The sequence below is a fragment of the Peromyscus eremicus genome, chromosome 3 (genome assembly GCF_949786415.1).
Source record: "Peromyscus eremicus chromosome 3, PerEre_H2_v1, whole genome shotgun sequence".
NCBI classification, from domain to species: domain Eukaryota; kingdom Metazoa; phylum Chordata; class Mammalia; order Rodentia; family Cricetidae; genus Peromyscus; species Peromyscus eremicus.
In genome coordinates, this window is record NC_081418.1 from 73,292,213 (window position 1) to 73,313,638 (window position 21,426).

The window sequence follows — 21,426 nt, forward strand, 5'->3', positions numbered from 1 at the left end:
CTCTTTGTCCATCTGTCTGTCTGCCTGTTTGTCTTTCCTTCTTCATTTTTGAGACAAAATATCATGTATCCCAGTTTGACCTCAAACTGACTATGTACCAGAGGATGACCTTGCACTTCTTTTTTAAAAAATATTTTTAAAAATTTAAATTACTTTATTATTTTACATATGCGGGTGTTTTATTGTCGCATGTGCGTCTGCCCTCTAGATGTGGGCAGTGTCTGCAGTGTGTCCAAAGATGCCAGAAGAGGGCATCTATCCCCTTGAACTGGAGTTGTAGACGGTTGTGAGCCACCATATGGGTGCTAGGAACAGAACCCAGGTCCTCTGGAAGAGCATCCAGTTCTCTTAACCGGTGAGCCATCTCTCCAACCCTGACCTTGGCTTCTGATCCTCATTTCTCCACTGCAGTGTAGAGATTACAGGCATGCACTGCCATACCTGGTTTATGCAGTAATGGGGATCAAGAACTCAGGCCTCCATTCATGCTAAGCAGGCGCTCTATCAACTGAGCTACATACCTAGCCCTTAGAGGCACATTTATAAGAAAATACATTTGTTTTGTGAGCAAAATGTTTCAGTTTTCAATGGCCATTCAAGTTAGCCAGTTTAGTATGGTAATAAGGACATTTTCTAATCTAGGGATAGCATAGCTGCTAACATGTCTTGCTTTATACCATGAACATTCTCCCAAGGGAATATGTCATACTTACCAGATTGTGATACAAGAAGGACAGTGTGCGTTGTTTTATAGTTATGTCTAAGATGGCAGAAAGCTCACTTATGATGAAAGTACTTTCTGGAAGCTGACGGTTAGCCTTAAAAAGAACAAGACTGTAGCATGAATCTTAAAGGTACTTATTAATAAAATCAAACCTGAGGCCAGTTATTGGGGTGAATGCTGGAAGATCAGAGAAACAGAACAAGCCACAGCTACCTCACCTCGCTAGTTCCTCAGCTGATCCTGTTTCCTCAGAGTCCTTATCCAAATGAATCTCAGCTGAACTGCTTCTCGAAAGCCTGAATGCTTAACCAGCCAAATGCTTCTAGTTTCTGGTCTCCACGCCTTATATACCTTTCTGCTTTCTGCCATCACTCCCTGGGATTAAAGGCTCAGTTTCTGGGATTAAAGGCATGTGTCACCATGCCTGGCTGTTTCCAGTGTGGTCATGAACTCACAGAGATCTAGAGGGATTTTTGCCTCTGGAATGCTAGGATTAAAGGCGTGTGTGCCACCATTTTCTGGCCTCTATCTAGTGGCTGTTCTGTTCTCTGACCCCAGATAAGTTTATTAGGGTGCACAATATTTTGGGGAACACAATACCACCACACATGAATTGGAATTTCATTTTCTATTAATAAATGATGTAAAGTGTGATACCTACATTTATATTTATATCTGAATATGCATTTGTCAGTAATGGAGTAAGGGTATTTTAGACAGACAAGTTGAGTTGGATGGAATAATCTTCACTCTGCATATTTCACTAGAAAATCAAATTTTGTCACTCAAGAATTTTCACATGGTATCTATCAGTCACTAAAAAATTCTGGCTTATCCATGGTGTCTTTTCTAGTGCTAATCCCTCTGTACATTTGCAGGACAGTTGATTTTTTTCCTTTACTTATATCTACAAATGCTTGTTGTATATCAATTTGTATATGTGTGTCTTTCTTCCTTTTTCAATTTCACATGTATATATTTATAATACTTGGGGAAATATTGTATGTATCCCAAAATACAATCCATATAAGGCACTTGTGGGCATTTTACAAAAATCTCAATAAATTCAATTAAAATTAAAAAAATAATCTTGAGAGGGACTTCATTCCATGTCAGAATAATGATGGAGGTAGTGTAGGCCATGGTAGGACAGCGGTGAGGAGCCTTTTCTAATAGGAAATGTTAGGGACAGGCCTCAAAGAAGGTGACACAAGTCTCTAAAAGAGGTCTATGGTGACAGAAGAACCTCTTAAAACTATATCTTCCAAGAGCAGATAGATGTAAGAACTCCAGGGATGTAGCCTCAGAGGTTACCTGCTCTGACCTCAAGCCAAATTCCTGCCAGGCCTTTAAATTAACACACTATGACCCTGAGAATAAATTGCTGCTGGCTTAGCCAAAAACTTAAAAAAATGGTGTTACATATGGCTTACTATACAGACAGTAATCAGCAAATACCATCTTAAATACAGATAGTAAATATTTTGTGCTTAGGTCCACATAGTTTCCAATAGCTATTCAACCTCACTCAGTATCAAAGCAGCCACAGGCAATACAAAAGCAAGCCAATAAGAATAAAGGTTCTGTTAATGGGTTATCTGCAGAAGGCTGGAGAGATGGCTCAGCGGTTAAGAGCACTTGCTGCTTTTCTGGAGGACCTGAAGGAACTGAGTTCAATTCCCAGCACCACATGATGCCTTACAACCACCTGTAACTACAGTTCTGTGGGATCCAGCACCCTCATCTGGCCTCCACAGATACTGGCACACAAGTGGTACACAGATATACATGCAAGCAAAACATCCACACATATAAATTAAAAATAAGCATTTATTTGCGAAACCAAGAAGCTGTGCACTGGTGTGGCTTGCCCACTTGTACATAATCAGAAAGTAGCTGTGATGTAAGGGGTACAACAAGGGTTCCCAGAAGAAATAATGCTCAAAAAACCAATCATTTCAGTAAGCATTCATCTACAGCTTACTTGTACTACATACAAAAAATATAGTAAAAAGCATATTATTCTTAAGTTATAGGATTATATGCACAGAAACACAAAGGTGGATCAAAAGATTTGTATTAATGGGTAAACTTGGCAAGATTTCTACAGACTAGTGACAAATGGTTAGAAATTTAAGTTTCGGAAGAAAAGGTAAGGCTGAAGGTTATAGCTTAGTTAGTAGTGTTTGTCTAGTATGAATGAAGCCCTGCCACATACAATGCCTATACTCTCAGCTATTGGGAGATGGAGAGAGAAGCATCGGAAGTTCAAGGTTATCTTCAACTATATAGTAAACTTGAGGCCAGCCAAGAGGACACGAGACACACACACACACACACACACACACACACACACACACACACACAGAAAGAGAGAGAGAGGGAGGGAGGGAGAGGAGGGAGGGATGGAGGGAGGGAGGGAGGGAGGGAGAGAAGCACCAACACTTTCATGCTTCAAAGGACACTGCTGAGAAAGTGAAATACATGCACAGAGTAAAAGAAAAGTATAATCAAATTACATAAAGAATCTGTATGTATCTAACTATATACACATATGTACACACACATATATGTAACTATAATTCAATAATAAAAAACAAAGGTAAATTAACTTTAAAATAAGCAAACTTCAAATAATAAATATTAACCAATAACTACATCAAAGGATGTTCAACCTTATTAATTATTAGTCAGCATGAAAATGCAAATGAAAACCATAATGAGATACCATTTATCACCCTATGGGAGCATAATCAAAATAGCAGGTAATAACTAGTTGAGAAGAATATGAAAAATATAACTTTCATACTTTCTTGATAGGAAGACAAAATTGTGCTGCTCTTTGGAAAATAAGCTGGTAGACCCTCACAGGACAGAGCGTTCATATGGCTCAACAATTCTACTCTTAGCTGTGTGCCCAAAAGAAATGAAAACATTTATTTACACAAAAACTTGTACACGAATATAAATGATCAAGAAGTTAGAATCACACAAACATCCATCAGTTGCTGAAAGGATACAAATATGTTTATAAAATGAATGAAAGAGCTCTATAAAATATGTAATAATGTAAGCAATTGAAGAAGATTTAAGTGAATGGAGAGGTGGAGAGGAGCAGCCTCAATTTTGTAAGTCATCTGTTCTCTCTATTCTATACATTCAAATCAATGGCAAGTCAGAAACATGGCCAATGGCCCAACAAACAGACTATGTGTGATGGTACAATCCTCACACTTTGGAGACTGAGTTGGTGGTCAGCCTGGAGAATGTAGAAAAACTTTTTCCACTAAAAAGCAAAAATGAAACAAAACAAAAATTCTAATAGGCAGAATTTGAAGAATAACAATATACATTTAAATATTACATTAAATCCAACAATCCTAAAGAATAAAAGCCCTGACCTGTTCTACCACATACCAATATTTGTCATAAAAATACAGTGACTAGGACAGTTTCTCGGTTTTGTTTTATTTGTGGCAGAATCTCATGTAGCTTAGACTGACTTCGAAACTGATATCAGGTGTGTGTGTGTGTGTGTGTGTGTGTGTGTGTGTGTGTGTGTGTACACATAGACACACACACAATATCTATACCTATATATAGATAGCTGAGAATGAACTTAAACTTCTGGTTCTCCTTGCTGTACTACCAACCGCTGTAATTACAGAAAAAACCACTTTGCCCAGATAGGAGAGTGGTAGAGGACAGATAAACAAGTGGGTGTGATTAGGTGAGCATCTGATTTTCTACAAATGGAATACTAAAAATCATCAAGGAGAGATGCAGTTTATTAAGAAGTAAAATTAAACTATAAGGGAAAGGTTAAAAAGCAATATCTTTCACAGGGAGATGACAGAGCATGCCTTTAATCCCAGCACTTGGGAGGCAGAAGCAGGTCACCTCTGAGTTCAAGGCCAGCCTGATCTGCAGAGTGAGTTCCAGGACAGCCAGAGCTACACAGTTCCCTCCCTTCTCATTCTAGTCATTACTGCTTAGTATTTCAAAACACGCAATTAAAATGTATGTACCCATGTATGGAAGACAAAGACACACAAAAAAATCTATAAAAGCCTCCACCCTGCAAAATTTGGGTCTCTAGCTCTTTGGATAATAATCTTCTAGAATCCTGTCACATAACAAACTGCTTCCTGGTAAAAGTAGCCGTGGGGTCCATTTCTTGGACTAGAAACCCTGTTACATTGAGACTACCACCCATAGCAGGAAGAAGATGACCCAGTCTGGCCAGTGACTTCTGAATACGGCTGATTCTGGGCACCCTGGTAGAGAGCCCTCTACGGGCTTTCCTTCAGCCTGCTTTTTAACATTAACTTTTACTACGTTATATATTCAACAAATGAAAGTAACCATATAGCTTGATGAGTTTTTTCGCCGCTCCCCCCCTTCTCAACTAAGAACTGCCCAGATGAAGACACGTGAGCAGCTCCCCTCCGTGACCTCTGCGTCAGCTCCTGCCTCCAGGTCCCAGCCCTGCCTGAGGTCTTATTTTCACCTCCTCCAATGATGGACTATGACCTGGAAGTGGAAGCCAAATAAACTCTTTCCACTCCAACTTGCTTTTTGGTCATGGTGTCTCACTGCAGCAATAGAAACCCTGACGAAGACAGCGAGAGAGTGAAAGAGAAGGAATGCTTGAAAGAGAATCGTAGGACACAACTGATATGAACGGGGAAATGGGAAAACCAGGGAGACTTTAACTGGGGAGGGGGTGGAGGGGTCATTACAGAAAGGAAGTGAGAGAGCAGGTGAAAATGACATTAGGGATGTTTGAAAAAGTGATAGGAATCCTTTTATTTTTGTATTAAATTAAAATTACATGATTATATATATATGTGTGTATGTATATATATACACATACACACAAATACACAATACATACACATACACACACACACACACACACACACACACACACACGCAAATTTATGCCACTTGGGATAACAATGCTCCCCACAAGGGCCATAGACATCTAACAAGAACTCCAGTACCACACATTAGAAACATTCTTTAGAGTCGTTGGTCAGGGCAGCTCAAGAGACTCCCAAAACAATTAGGCTATTTCTGCTGCCTTTGGCTACTTCCCAGAGGTTGAAAACACCATTCCCGTCAGACACAGGACGGACAGCATTAGATGTGGATCTGACCTGAGAGCCTCCTCCCGGGGGGGGGGGGTGTCTAGTTTTTATAGTCTCAGAACACATTACAACAGTTCTACCCAGCTGTGATGCCTATGATTCCCAACTCGGCCAAATAAGGCAAGGTATCTCTATAGGTGGTACTCAAATCTTGGCATTCACCAGCAGCTCTCAGTTGGACTTAAGGCCCATTCAACAGGAGGGAAATCATGCCTGGTACTGGAAACGCAAACAACTACCGAGGGCTGGTGAGGTCCGGATCTTAGAGGAGAACCTACTACTGCCACTTTACTAGACCAGTATAGTTCCCAACAGCATTCCAAATACCCATCCTTGTATCCACCTATAACCGTAGCTCTTACCCCTCATCAACGATGCTTTGTAGCAGATATAGACCTTTACAGGAAACTACAACTGATCAGAGTGCAAAGAACAACTGATCTTGTGTTGTCCAGACCCAGTGGATACATCTACAATTGCCTGTATCTGAGTTTCAGAGAACTCTGTGAGAGAGGGGGTGGAAAGATTATAAGAGATAGAGGACCAGGAAGCCTGCTGTACGATTACGTCTCCTAGAAATGACAGGGAAGATGCACCCATGATACCTCAATGATAAGGTTGCCTAAATGATGTCCGAGCAATGACAGTACCAATAGATATGCTATTGGGGAAGGTAAAAATGTCACAGTGCTCCACCCCTACAAAAAGGACTACAATAAAACCTAAGGACTGCCGGATGGTGGTGGCACACGTCTTTAATCCCAGCACTTGGGAGGCAGAGCCAGGCAGATCTCTGTGAGTTCCAGGCCAGCCTGGGCTACAGAGTGAGTTCCAGGACAGGCGCAAAAGCTACACAGAGAAACCCTATCTTGAAAAACAAAAACAAAAACACCCTAAGGACTGCTGAGAGAGAGAACTAGTCATCTCCAGGGATGATACCCTAATTGGTTATTTAATACTAGATGGTCAGCTCTGGAGTCATATCATTAGAAGCAGCACTAATGGACTCAACAGGTTGACTTCATACATATATGCATTTATACACATATGTAACAAAAATAATTAAAGAGTCCATGAATTTGAGGGAGAGAAAGCTGGGGAGATGTGGAAGGGGTGGCAGGGAAGAAAGGGAAAGGGGGAATGATAGAATTATATTTTAATTTAAAACATTTTAAAAGTGTGGGCTGGAGGGATGGCTCAGCAGTTAAGAGCACTGGCTGCACTTCCAGAAGTCTTGAGTTCAATTCCCAGTAACCACATGGTGGCTCACAACCATCTGTAATGAGATCTGTTGCCCTCTTCTGGCATGCAGGCATACCTGCAGGCAGAACACTATACATAATAAATAAATCTTTAAAAAAGTATATTTTTAGAGTCTTAGCTGGTAGTCACCAATCTGATTACAGAGAAAAGCCAGTTCAGGTAACCAAGCAGTAGTGGAGAGGGTATTTGAACTGACTACCCTAACTGTCATAATAGAACCTTCATTCAGTAATTGATGGAAGCAGAGATCCACAGCTGAGCACCGGGCTGAACTCCTGGAGTCCAGTCAAAGAGAGAGAGGAGGGATTCTATGAGTAAAGGAGTGAAGAGCATGATGGGGAAACCCACAGAGACAGCTGAGCTGAGATAGTGGGAGCTCAGGGACTCTGGATTGACAGCAGAGAAACCTGCATAGGACCGAACTAGGCACTCTGAATGTGGGTGACAGTTGTGTGGCTTGGGCAGTTTGTAAGGCCACTGGCAGTGGGACCAGGATTTATCCCTGGTGCAAGAACTGGCTTTTTGGAAACCATTCCCTATGGAGGGATACTTTGCTCAGCCTCGATACAGGGGGGAGGGGCTTGGCCCAACCTCAATTTGATGTGCCAGACTTTGTTACAGACTTTCCATGGGAGGCCTTTCTCTCTCTGAGTAGTGGAAGGGAGATGGAGTAGGGGGAAGATAGGGGGAATGGGAGGAGGAGAAGGAGGGGGAAATGTGATTGGTATGTAAAAATGAGAATAATAAATTAAAATAAATAAAAAAATATATTTTAAAGTGTTTAACTGGCTGATACCTAAAGAATTATTATTTAATGAATTGGTATATACATTCCTTTAGAGGAAACCTTACCTTATGCACATGTTTCATCATTTCTAAAAGAACTTTAAGATCATATTGATGCTGTTTGATTGAAACTGGATCACACATTTGAGAGATGATGATGATAGCTTCCTTTAGCATCTGGACCAGTGTATTGAGAAAAGAAACTTCCAAAGATGTCCAACACTTTTCTGAGGGTGTGAAAACCAAACATGAGAAATATGTTCCTCCTCTCGGCTCTTAAATCCTGACATTTCTGCTGGATTATTTTAAGACACTTATTTTAAAGAGCAGATACCTCACTTTTAACATTATTGAGATTACATTGGATTTTGGTATTTTTAAATAGGAGTTCTCAGACAATAACTTTCATAAATATTAAAATCCCAGTTCTCAGAAGGCATTGGCAGAAAAATGGCAATCCTGGGTGACAAGAGACTCCATCTCAAAAAATAACAACAAAAAGGTTCAAATAAATTACCAAGCTAATGCAATTAAATGATATTACCTAGATGCATACCACACAGATCATGAACTTGAGTTTGCAAGACATTTTATATTCTGAAAACAAAACTTATCACTTAACAAAGGTGCGGAGATATTTTAAAACTTGTTAGAAAAAATTAAAATCTTACCTCCATAAACCATATGGGTCAAAGATTGAAACATGAAAATTATAATGGGAAAGAAATTCTGACATTTTTTAGAAACATGGGTGAACTCAAGAACTTGCTAAATAAGCCAGGAACATGGGATGTTTTCTTGAGTGTAAACTAAAAATGTTGATCTCATGAAGGTAGAAGGAAGTGACCAGGGAGGGAGGATAATTAACTGGTACAAGTGTGCAGTTGGAAAGACTTCCAACATTCCAACATTGTAAAGCAGTTAATAATAATTAATTGTTTAAAAACAGCCAGTAGAGAGAACTTCAAATATTCCCAAAATAAAGAAGCAATAAATGTTTGAGATGATAAATGTCAGTTAGATAGATTTTATTTATTTGATTTGCATACACTGTAAAAATGTCATACTGGGGCTGAAGAGATGGCTCAGCAGTTAAGAGCACTAGCTGCTCTTACAGATGACAGAGTTTGATTCTCAGCACCCACATGGCATCTCACAACCATCTGTAACTCCAGTTCCAGGGGATCCAACATTGTCTTCTGGCTTCCTTGGCCACAGGCATCAATGTGGTACACAAACATTCATGTAGGCAGAACAACCCGTGCACATAAAAAAATTGATTAAAAAAAAAAGTCAGACTGCACTCCACAAATATGTATAATTACTATTTGTCAATTAAAATATCTTTAAAAATAAGTAAAAATGATAGTATGAAGGGTTGGGAATATAGCTTGGTATTAGACTGTCTGCCTAACATGTTCAAGGTGCCAGGTTCAGTCCCTAGCACCAGACACACTACATACATGCAAAAATTATGGTAGGAACATGGGAACTTTTTTTTTCAATCTGAGAGTGAGGCAGGCCTTTTGAAATGTGACTCCTAGATCTAGAAAAGAAAAGCACTTTTTGAGACAATGTCTTATATTACCCAGGCTTCACTATTTAGCCAAGGCTGACCTTGAACTCCTAGTCCTCTTTTTCTACCTCCCAAGTGCTGGAATTACAGATGTTCACTCCAATACCCAGAAAAATCTCTTGGAAAAAAGTGCAAATGCTGGAGCTGGAAAGATGGTTCCATGGTTAGGAGTCAACCAAATCCAGGTTCAGTTCCCAGCACCCACACGATGGTTCACAACTGTCTGTAACTCCAGCTCCAGGGCATCCGATATTCTCTTCCTGCCTCCATCAGCTCTGGGACACACTTGATGCACACAAATTCACTTAAAGTACACACACATAAAATTTTTTTATATTTAATTAAAAAAACACTTCTCATTCAATCAATAAAAATGCACATACAGTTTAATAATTTAATCCCATAATTATGCTTTGCATTTTCATTTTTCTCGCATGTGTATATACATCAAAGAAATACATGTCAATTACTATTACAGCAGCAGAAGAATGGAAGCAACTTTCCACTGCACATTCCATGTTCTGGACTGGACTTTGTTCCCCTAGGCCTGTGCACTGGCAATGTGAAAGTGATGGAAACTTTCAAAGCTGGTTTAACATAGTCCTTAAGCAATCAATTAACATAGTCCTTAACTATAGGACTGTTATATCCTATAACATAGTCCTTAAGCAACACTTGGTAGTTCTTGAGAGAAGGTTGTTATAAAAGTGTGTGTGTGTGTGTGTGTGTGTGTGTGTGTGTGTGTGTGTGTGTGTTGTATATGCACGTGCACAAATGCACAGAGGGCAGAGCAGGATGTCCAGTGTCTTGATTTATCATTCAATGCCTTATTCCTTTGACAGAGGTTCTTTCACCGAATCTGGACCTGGTCTGGTAGCCAGCAAGCCTCAGCTCTTCTCTTTTCCCTGTTCCTCACAGCCCTGGGGTTCCAGGTGCATGCAGTGATGCCAGCTTTTCATGTGGGTGCTGAGGATTGGAACATGTGAACTTACCCACTGAGCCATCTTCCCAACTACCATAATAGGGGGCTTTGATGTTTCTACACAAAACTTAAGAGTCTGTAACCTCCTTTGAAGATGCTACAGGAATCTTTTATACTTCACTTATACTTACCCTTGTATTTTTTAAACCTCAGATCTTCAACATTCACTTAAAATTATGAAAATATCATAATTTTGAATAAAATAACAGTGGTAAGTTTAACCTTGCTTTTTAGTCAAATGTTTAAAGTTTTCAAAATGGGAGCAAAAATTGTAATGTATGATTTACTGTGATTGCAAACTGTGTGGTTAACAAAGTCTAATGCTAAAGTCCTACCCACATCTAAGAACAACACTTGCTCTGTGTGATTAGAGGGGTAGTTTTTGGTTAATCTTTGCAAAACTTCACATACCATGTACTCAAATAGGTATGATAAAACCTATTCAATGTTTACTACAATTTCTACTTCAAAAGCAATTCTACTGAATATATTTATAAAATATTATAAAACTTACTCAAGAATGCTAATGATTTCTTATTCATTTCATAAATAGCCTTTGCAAATTCAACTGTCAAGGTCTTCCGCTTCTTAGGATCCTGCAGCATGAGACATTCCGGGAGCAAAAGAAAAATCAATAGAGCATCTTGATGTAGAGAATGATATGGAAGAGCTTTGAGCAGATTATCCTCAAGACATGTGGCTATCTGTGGTCAAAAGGGGACAAAGAACAAGGATGGGGTTATAGAAGACACAGTACTGTGAATGAATACAAGTCACGACTGCAGGTTTCATTACACTATCGTCCAATTAGGAAGTTCATTTAAGTCCTTCTGGAGCCTATTGATAAAACGCTACCAACTCTTGAACATTCCATGTACCTTTGAGGTAGTACTCACTTGAGCCATCTGCCCATTGTTTTTAGGGTACATGAAGGAAATAAAGTGAAATCACATGTAAATGAACACACACAGTAAATAGTTGGTTTGAAACTAATGCAAAGCCCCCAGAAACAATTCTGCAAGCTAGTCGCAGTGGCACACATGTGGAGTCCATCACTCAGAAGGCTGAGATGAGGGATCACTTGAGCTCACAAGTTCAAAACCAGTTTGGATGAGGGCTTGCCTGTTGTGCACGAAGGCCTGGCTTTGACCCACAGCACCATGTAAACCAGGTATGCCACTTTTGTCTTTATGTTTTTCATAGCCAAAATAGCTCGGAATTGTTCCTTATTTCATTCAGGGATAGATTTTTAAGACACACCATATATATATATATATATTATATATATAGATAGATAGATTTTTATTTTATTTATTATATCTATATTATTTTATAGATATATAGATTTTTAAGACACACACATATATATATATATAACAGTAGGAATAATTGGAGATTTGATGGTGGTGGTTTGTATTTGTTTTGGAAAACAAATTTTATTTGGAAAACTACTGTGTCTTTCTGTGTACGTCAGGGTGGCCTGGAACCCTTGAGCCCTTGAGCGTCTTGCCTAATTAAGCCTCTCAAATGCTAGCCCATTTGAGGCCACTATGCCTGTCTGTATGGTCGTCTTTATATTTGTTTGGACATTTATTGAGTATGGGTCATGTGCCAAGTGATCATATGTGAATCATTCTAATAACTGTGTGAAGTCGCTTTTGCTTTTTTTTCCCTAACTGTTTTTTCCTCCTACGGATGGAGAGGAAGAGACTCAAGCAAAAGACAACAGGGACATACAGCCTGTCTTCCTTTCTCCTGGGCCACAGATTGTCTGCGCCTCCCCAAAATCCACATGTTGAAATCCTACCCTTCAATGCAGTGAAGAAGAAAGACAAAGAATTTTGTTAATGGTTAGGTCATAAAAATAGAGTCCTCGTTAATGAGATTAGTGGTCCTGTAAGTAAACTCTTAGCCCTTTCTTTCTACAACATGAAAACACAATGAAGACACAGTCTTCTATCGATTTCCCCCTTATCAGATACAGCTTAATCTTAGAGCCTCCAAATATTCCAGCTCCCAAACTATAAAAAGTCAATATTCTTTGTTTATAAGACACTCATACTACAGTATGATGTGGCAGTCCCAACATACCAAGACATCCTGATAGCTGTCTATTGCTATTTGCAGCTTCCTGTACTCACAAATAATGTGGTTTCCTTTCTACACAGTCCAGAACCACAGACTTTAAAGAAAAACTAAAATCATAGGTAAAGGAAATGTTATCCAAAGAAGAGAACAGATGAATCAATAGCAGAGATTCATCAGAAATACACCCAGGATTCATCTCAGAACAGACATTGGTCTTTTTAAACCACTCACCAGAGGGTATCCTGCTTCCTCAACCACCACTCTTTTCATGTGCTTGCTAGATAGAAGCTTTATGTCTCAGTGTTACTCTCCTCATATTGAAAACAAAAAGACTTCATCCATCATGCATTTAATGGTTTAAAGAGAAATAAATGTCACCCCCTATCACAATGTCTGGACTGTAGCATCTTCATAATGGAGCCTTGCCCCCTATCCAGCCCCATTCACAGATCTTTGCCACCTACCTCACACCAAAACTAAGCTGCTATTGTATTATTCCTATAAAGAAGTGTGATTGTGCTGGATCTCGAGTAAACCAAATAAATAGTGGCTGTTACCGTGGAAGAAATCCATTTCACTGCTGTTAACTTCTTGAAGACATTCCTTGCCATATTTAAGTCCACATCAATGAAATTCTTCTCTCCAGTATCTCTATAAACACAATAAATGTTAAAAACATATAAACAGATGAAAAAAGGACATTTTAAAACACTGTATGATATTATTTGGTTTTTTTTATTTTACGGTGCACAAAATATTAACTTTATTTAAAGCTTGACTCTTTTCAAAATAATAGATTAGAGTGACACAGAAAGGTATAGATGTTTTCTTGTTAAAAATGATGCCAGGCGGTGGTGGTGCATGCCTTTAATCCCAGCACTCAGGAGGCAGAGCCAGGCGGATCTCTGTGAGTTTGAGGCCAGCCTGGTCTACAGAGTGAGTTCCAGGACAGGCTCCAAAACTATAAAGAAACACTGTCTCAAAAAACCAAAAAAAAAAAAAACAAAAAAACAACAAAAAAAAAAAGAATAAACAACAGCTTGTTATCTCTATGTCAGTAACATCAAGTGTGGGCTGCAATTTTAGCAGGATTTTATTTTATTTCCTTGTACTTTATTTTATGATACAAGGACTGAGCCCAGGGCCTCTGACTGAGAGCCTTACACATGGTAAATCATATTCTGCCACAAAGTTACAACCTGAGCCCTAGCAAGATTTTATATACTAAATCTAAGACGCCATCAACCCTGACAGTCAGTCTATTCCACAGACTGGAATCGCCTCCCCTCCACATACCGCCACTTCTGTTTATTTTTTTCCTTACTTATCTGCATATTTATTTATTTATTTACTACTTTTTGAAACAAAGTCTCACTCTGACCAGGCTGGTCTTGAACTTGTGATCTTCCTACCTCAGTTTCTAAGTGCTGGGATTACAGGTATACACCACTATGTCTAGCCTCCATTTGTACTTAAGCTTTATATTTCCACAGTTACATTAGAGGTGGAGTGGCGCATTAATAGTGGTTTTACTATTCCCAGAGACCTTGTCAGCACAGAGGTTTGAGAGTTCATTTTAGAAACTTTTTGAACGATGCATTAACTCATTAATGGAAAACATTAACATACAGCTTGTGCTAATGGTCTATAAGAAAGCAGACTGAGCAAGCTAGGGGAAGCAAGCCAGTAGGCAGCACTCTACTGTGGCCCCTGCATTGGCTGCTGCCTCCAGGTTCCTACCCTGCTTGGGTTCCTGTCCTGATTTTCTTCAATGATGAACAGTGATTTGGAAGCATAAGCCAAAGAAACCCTTTCCTCCCCAAGTTGCTTTTGGTCATGATGTTTCAACACAGCAGTAGTAACCCTAATTAAGACACACACAAAGGAAGAAAAAAGAATCAAGGAATTGCTGAGGTGTGTGTAGGATCAACGAGTAAGGGTGAAGGCAGTATCACCAGGGGGTGTTGACACAACAGGGACTCTTCCATCTTCTGAACCCATGAGTCAACTTAAGTAAGCTCACAGGAGAAGCACAAGACCTATCTACATGAAGAAGTAGGAGACCAAATTAAACAGCAGCAAAAGAGCAGCAGTGTTCAGTCTCCAGAGGAGACAGAGAAGAGTCTAAGACCCTTGACATTGCTTGTCCCCCAATTCCTTCTTTATATACCAAGGTGCCATCTTGTGGGATCTACAGAAATGAGAGATAGAAGGCCCAAATACTGAGCAGTAAAAGAATTATTTCAACTATTAGGCAATGTTAGCACTTGGGAGGTTGGAAGCAGAGGGATCAGATGTTCAGGGTCCTCCTCACCTACACAACAAGATCAAGGTCAGCTGGACTACATGAGTACTACATGGACTACTAACACTGTCTTAAAAATCCAAATCAAGTACTAAATGTGAGGGAAGGGATGGCCAGACTGCAACCCACAACTCCAGAGAGGCTAACTAACAGGGAAAGACCCTAGGAGGGACACATGAATGACCTGTGAAGGAGAAGTGGATGAGATCTACATGAGTGGACTGGGTGTGGAGGTGTGGCAGAGGGCGAGGAGTAGGGGATGAGAACATAGGGAAATGGGAGGGTCAAGCTGGAACAGGGACAGAGTGGGAGGGCAGGGAAGAAGATATCATGATAGATGAGGACATCAGGGGAATAGGAAGAGGCAGGGTGCTGGGGAGGCTCTCAGGAATCCACAAGGATGACCACACCTTGGTCTGCTGGCAGTGGTCCAGAGGGTGCCTGGATCAGTCTACTCTGGTGACCAGCCTAGCAAATAACCTAGCTGTCATCATAGAGCCTTTGTCCAGTGACTGATGGAGGCAGATACAGAGATCCATGGCCAGGCACCAGGCTGAGCTCCAGGAATCCAATTGATGAGAGACAGGAGAGATACTGCAGGTGAGGGACGTCGAGATCATGATGGGAGGACATGCAGAGATGACCGGCCACACTAGTGGAAGGCCATGAACTGTGGACTGGTGGCTGTGGAGCCCCCATGGCACTGGACTAGGCTCTCTGGATATGGAAGATGGTTGTTTTGGCTCAAACTGGTTGGGGGGCACCCAGGCAGGGGGATCGGGATCTGTCCCTGGTCTATGGTGGGCTTCTGGAATCTGCTGCCAATATGATGCCTTGGTGCAGTGGGAAGGGGCTTGGACCTGCCTAGGCTCAGTGTGCCAGGCTCTACTGACTCCCCATGGGATACCTCGATTTGGGGGATGTGGAGATGTGGGGTGGCTTGGGAAAGAGGGATGGGGGGTGGGAGGAGGGAGGAGGGGGATCTGTGGATAGTATATGGAGTGAGTAGAAAATTTTCAATAAAGAAAAATGAAAAAAAAAGATTAAAGTTATATATTAGCATAGGTTTTAAGAGTTCATTTTAAAGGAAATCCGAAGCAAGTAAGGTTGGTTGATAAATTGTTCTCTTAAAAGCAGTTTAAACAGACTGAATGCACAGTGGGTTATCAAAGTGTGTTATTAACTTTGGCTGTGAGGACCAACAAATGTTCAGTCTCTTTGAATGTAAGAGATATTTTCATTTTATATATAACAAAAATCTGAGATCCTTTATAAAGAATCCAGTGCTCTTAACTGCTGAAAAAAAAAAATCCAAATCAAGCACTGGGCGGCAGTGGTGCACGCTTTTAATCCCAGAACTTGGGAGGCAGAGCCAGGCAGATCTCTGTGAGTTCAAGGCCAGCCTGGTCTACAGAGCGAGATCCAGGACAGGCACCAAAACAACACAGAGAAACCCTGTCTCAAAAAAAAAAAAAAAATCCAAATCAAATTACCTAACCAACTCTCAGAATCAGACCTACATTTAAGAGAAAAATTAGATTTTCCTCTGAAGCAATATGTGGGAAAAAAAACTAAACAGGATCTCATTTATTTATTGATCCCACTCAGCAGTAACTATAATATGAACTCCTGGATTGTAAGTAATAAAGCAATTATCAGGCATGGCTGATTAGCTGTAGATATAGATAGCCCGAATAAAATACCGTTCCCTCCAACAAGAGCACAGAGGAAAGAATATGGAGGAGGTAGTTTACAAAATGAAAAAATCGTTGATGTTGCACTCTGGGTGCTGACAAAATGAACACTCAACCTGATTCTGTAATTTTCATTTTTTTTTTCTTTTTTTTGGTTTTTCAAGACAGGGTTTCTCTGTGTAGCTTTGCGCCTTTCCTGGAACTCACTTGGTAGCCCAGGCTGGCCTTGAACTCACAGAGATCCGCCTGGCTCTGCCTCCCGAGTGCTGGGATTAAAGGCGTGCGCCACCACCGCCCGGTGTAATTTTCATTTTAAATACCATACCCCCTCCCCCAGTATTTTAAATAAAGGTAATTCCCATTGATGTTTTACCTTTTCTTCAAAAAACTTGCAGTCAAACAAGCAGCAGATGAAAATATCATCTCAATTTCTCTGCAAAGGTAATAACAAAGGCTAAGTCACAACCAGGCAGCGTCCAATATTCTGACACTGTGAAGGAACATTGTTATACACATGGTACTCAATCTGTTGGTCCCGACCTGTCTGGGATTGAAAAACCCTTTCACAAGGGTCACCTAAGACCATCAGAAATATCAGATATCTACATTATGATTCATAATTATCAAAATTACAGCTATGATGTAGCAAAGGAAATAATTTTATGGTGAGGGGATCACCATAACATGAGGAACTGTATTAAAGGTTGCAGCATTGGGAAGGTTGAGAAGCATTGCCCTATACAAATCTGCTGGGTAGTAGTTATAGCTAGCCTAGGATTCATGTGACCTGTGGGTTTCAGGTTAGCTATACCTATAGCCTCCTTTATTTTATGTCTGAATAAATAATAATTAATAATGAATTAAGATTCATTATTAATATCTAGATTATGAGTATACTACTTGTGGTTATTACTACTGAGTTTCAGCAAAAGTCTTCATAGTTGCTTTTCCAGGCATTTGAATAAAACCCATCGCTCTGAAGACCTAAATTCTGAAATGCTAGTGAGGCAACTATGAGGATCTGAAAACAATACAACTTACTGTTAAGATTCATTCTTACATAGAAGGGTATGTGAGGTATATGTTCTCCCTGTAGCTCTTACGCATATTAAATAAAAGATTAATTGCTATGAACATCAATGACTGGTCCAATCAAGAGGTAGTAAAAGAGAATCCCACTCAATATGTAAATTCTGTCATAACCAAGTCAAACCTTCTTTCTTACAGCTAGGACAATGTGATCAGCATTTGAGAAACATGGGAGTGGCTGTAAGTCATCAAGCTGGGTCACCTTTTAGCTTCTCCACACTCTTTATTTCTTTTCACTTCTATCCATTTCTGTGCCAGTGACTGGTTGATTCGGTTAATTTCTGGTAGGATTTTCATGGAAACACTTGTGGACCTAGTATGCTTCAAGAAAGATAATAAAGGCAAAAAAAATGACCAGAGAAATGCACATATATATTGACTAACAATCAATAAAGCACCTGGCACACACAAGTTCTGCCTTTTTTGGTGGGTTGAGCTTTGGCATGAGGTTGGCCTGAATATTTGGCTTCCTGACTTGGGCCATTTCGCTTGGTCTGCATTTTAAAAAGTTTAATAACATGAGAAAAATCGAAAATAGAGACTGAAATGGGTGGTTATAAATCAAAACTCATCTTACCGTTATTCAGATGGCCACAAGATGGAAATAACACATGTTGAATGCATTTTCAATATGATACATATATAACATGCAATGAAATATTATTTAGCATTGGAAAAATTGATATACTACTATAAGATAGGTGTATCCTAAAATTTGCTAAGTGAAATAAATCAAATAAAACATTGTATGATTCCACTTATATAAAGGATGTCCATATACCAACTTACAGAAAGAAAGCAGAACGTATCTAGGACTGAGGAGGCAGGGAATGAGGAATTATTGTTTAATAGATATCAGGTACAGATTAATTTCTAAATGGTCTTAATAAATAAAAAACACAGATCCAGAAATTTGGGTTAGAGTCCGAGAGAAAGATCAGAGAACTAGGACAAACCACGAGCTAATCTCACCTCACCAACTTCGCAGCTTCCAAAGAGAGTGTCTTCCTGTATACTCACGTTTATATGCCTTTTCTGTTCTGTTCTCTCATTGGCTCTCTTAGCCCAGCTACCTCATTTCTTTTCCTGTCACTTTCTGTCTGTCTGTACAGACCTCTAGGCCTCTGTGGTTGGTACTGGGATTAAAGGCGTGTGTCACCACACTTGACTCTGTTCCCTAGTGTGGCCTTGAACACACAGAGATCCTGCCTGCTAAGTGATAGGATTAAGGGCGTGTGCTACTGCTGCCTGACTTCTTTGTTTACTTATAATGACTGGCCTTTTTCCTCTGATTTCCAGGCAATCTTTAGTTACTAAAGCACAAATAAAATATTACCACAATCAGGTGTCTGTTTGAGGTGATTAAAGGTTTGAGAGGTAGTGACAGTAGTTGATGGCATTATGAGTGCACTTAATGCCACGGAACACTGTAGGCAATGTGTTTTAAATGGTAACACATACTACATATACACATCTAATATGTAATGTGAGATAGGGCCTCACTATACAGCCCAGACTGGCATGAAACTTAAGGTCCTCCTACCTCAGCTTCCCAAATACTGGGTATTTGGTGTGTTATATATATTTAAAACAATAAAAATTAAAGTGGCTGGACAAAGTGGCACATGCCTTTCTTCCCTGCACATGGGAGGCTGCTATAAGAGGATCCTAGTTACAGGTTAGACTAGATACACAGCAAGAGCGTGTCCTAAAGATGAAGAGAAGAGAGTGACAATAATGTTTTGCTGTAAAGAATACCTCCATCTCTACTGAACTTGTCATGAATGGCAAAATTCTGTACCACTTTCTTTTCAAGAATAAAATCCTCTTGAAAAATATGTGTAACCACCATGCCTCAAGTCCTCTACCTCTTACTGGTGATGGGGTCTGAGCCAGGACTTTATTCACACAAGCAGAGGCGCCACTGAGCCACACTTTTCACACCCTACTTGAGTTCCTTGATCTAAATCCTGGTGACTTTGTAGTTTGTCAGTACCAAGATTTATTTTCTCTTACATCCAAAGATCATAGTACAATGTGCTGCCCCCTACTGGCACTCATGTGTCATTTATTTTCTTCAAAGTCCTTCGCTTCTCTGTATGCATGACATCAGACTATGGCCTCTGTCCCCCTTCCTTGAAAACTTAATAAGCAGGTGTCACTTGTGAGTTTACCCCTGCCCCCGTCATCATGCTCCCTGTCCTCATTCTCGGCAACTTCAAAGTTGATGAACACAATCTATCTTTTACTCAATATCTCAGTTCCCAATCTTATCTCCACTCCTGTCTCTCCTCATTTTAGCTCTTCATGACCTGGAGAAGGTTTCTAAACTGAAATGATTGATACCTGGGATTAGATAATTCTTTGTTGTGAAGGATCCTATACCTAGTAAGATATTTAATCCTTACTATTCCCAGCCCCTAGCCACTAGATACCAGTAGCAGTCACTGTCAATGTACCAACCCAAAATGTTTGAAGACACCTCCAAATGATTGTTAGGATGCAAAATCGCACTTTACTGAAAAGCACCACTTTACTTCTCGGACATAAACTGGACTTTATCATTAGCAATTGCTCCATTTGAAGCATCAGTTTGAAAGTCTTTCTGACCATCACATACCATTTTCTTGATTCATTTCCTCTCGAGTGAGGCTCCCAGTGCAGCATTCTTTCATGTACTCAGATCTCAGACTCTGTGATCATCATCTTACTCTTCCTCAACTAGCTTAGCTCCTACACTTCACTACTCTAATCATTCCTACAAGTCCTTTCTGCCTCCCTTATTGTACTGCAAAATTCCAGTTGTCATTACGTTCAAGTCTGGATTACTCCAAAGTCAATTCCACATGTCTAACACCACTGAAGATGACTTCACAGCATGCTGACCCACCACGTTCAGTCACAAATTTCAAATGGACATTCCCAAAGACAGTCTGTCTGTCTGTCTGTCTCTGTCTCTGTCTCTGTCTCTCTCTCTCTGTCTCTCTCTTTTCCTCTCTCTCTAACTACTGCACATCTCCCTTTGCCTTTACTCACATGCCCCTGATTCTCTCACACTCACATAAGCTTTGGTCATCAAGCAATAACTAATCAGCAACTCACCCCCATCTGCAGTCACAATGGACTATATCACTGCTCAGACATCTCAATTCTGCACTTATCAAAGTTTTAGTCAACTTGACATAAAGCTTAGGGGATCTCAGTTGAATTGACTTTATCAGATTGGCCTATGTTTTTTGTGTCTAGAGCATTTTCTTGATTAATAACCAATGTGGGAGGGCCCAGCCCATTGTGAGTGGTGCCATCCCTAACAGGCGACCATGGGAGGTATAAGAAAGGTAGCAGAACAAGCCAGAACAAGCCAGTAAGCAGTATTCTTCCATGGTCTCTACTTCAGTTCCTGTCTCCGAGTCCTGCCTTGAGTTCCTACCCTGACTTCCCTTCACGATGTCAACCCTTTTGTTTCCTGTTTGCTTTTGGTCACAGTGTTTTATCACGGTGACAGAGAAACAAACTCATACTGCACTGGACTCCATTTTCTCCCTCCTGCTCCGGGACATTCTTTGGCCACTCTTTTAGTGAATTGTGAGAAACCCTTCCGTGATCTTCTAATTTACTTTACTGTCAGAATGCCTCAGTTGTCACAAAACTTCCTCTCCTCCTCTTGTTCTGACCCCACCCCAGGCAGGTTTCTCGATTTCTGTTAAAACAACACAATCTTCCCTTCCCAAAGGAAAAATTACACTTGGTGCCCCTCTGACCGGAA

At 40.2% G+C, this 21,426-nt stretch overlaps 1 protein-coding gene across 1 annotated transcript in view; it reads right to left on the reverse strand.

Annotated features, from left to right (window-relative positions):
- Positions 1-21,426, reverse strand: part of LOC131906999 (E3 ISG15--protein ligase Herc6-like) — a 56,797-nt gene that overhangs the window by 15,035 nt on the left and 20,336 nt on the right. The window contains exons 9-14 of the mRNA XM_059257893.1: positions 17,863-17,981; positions 16,945-17,004; positions 13,130-13,223; positions 10,999-11,188; positions 7,993-8,153; positions 714-818 (exon numbers count right to left, since the gene is read on the reverse strand). Of these exons, the coding sequence (XP_059113876.1) occupies positions 714-818; positions 7,993-8,153; positions 10,999-11,188; positions 13,130-13,223; positions 16,945-17,004; positions 17,863-17,981 (729 nt within the window). The remainder of the gene's footprint in view (positions 1-713; positions 819-7,992; positions 8,154-10,998; positions 11,189-13,129; positions 13,224-16,944; positions 17,005-17,862; positions 17,982-21,426) is intronic.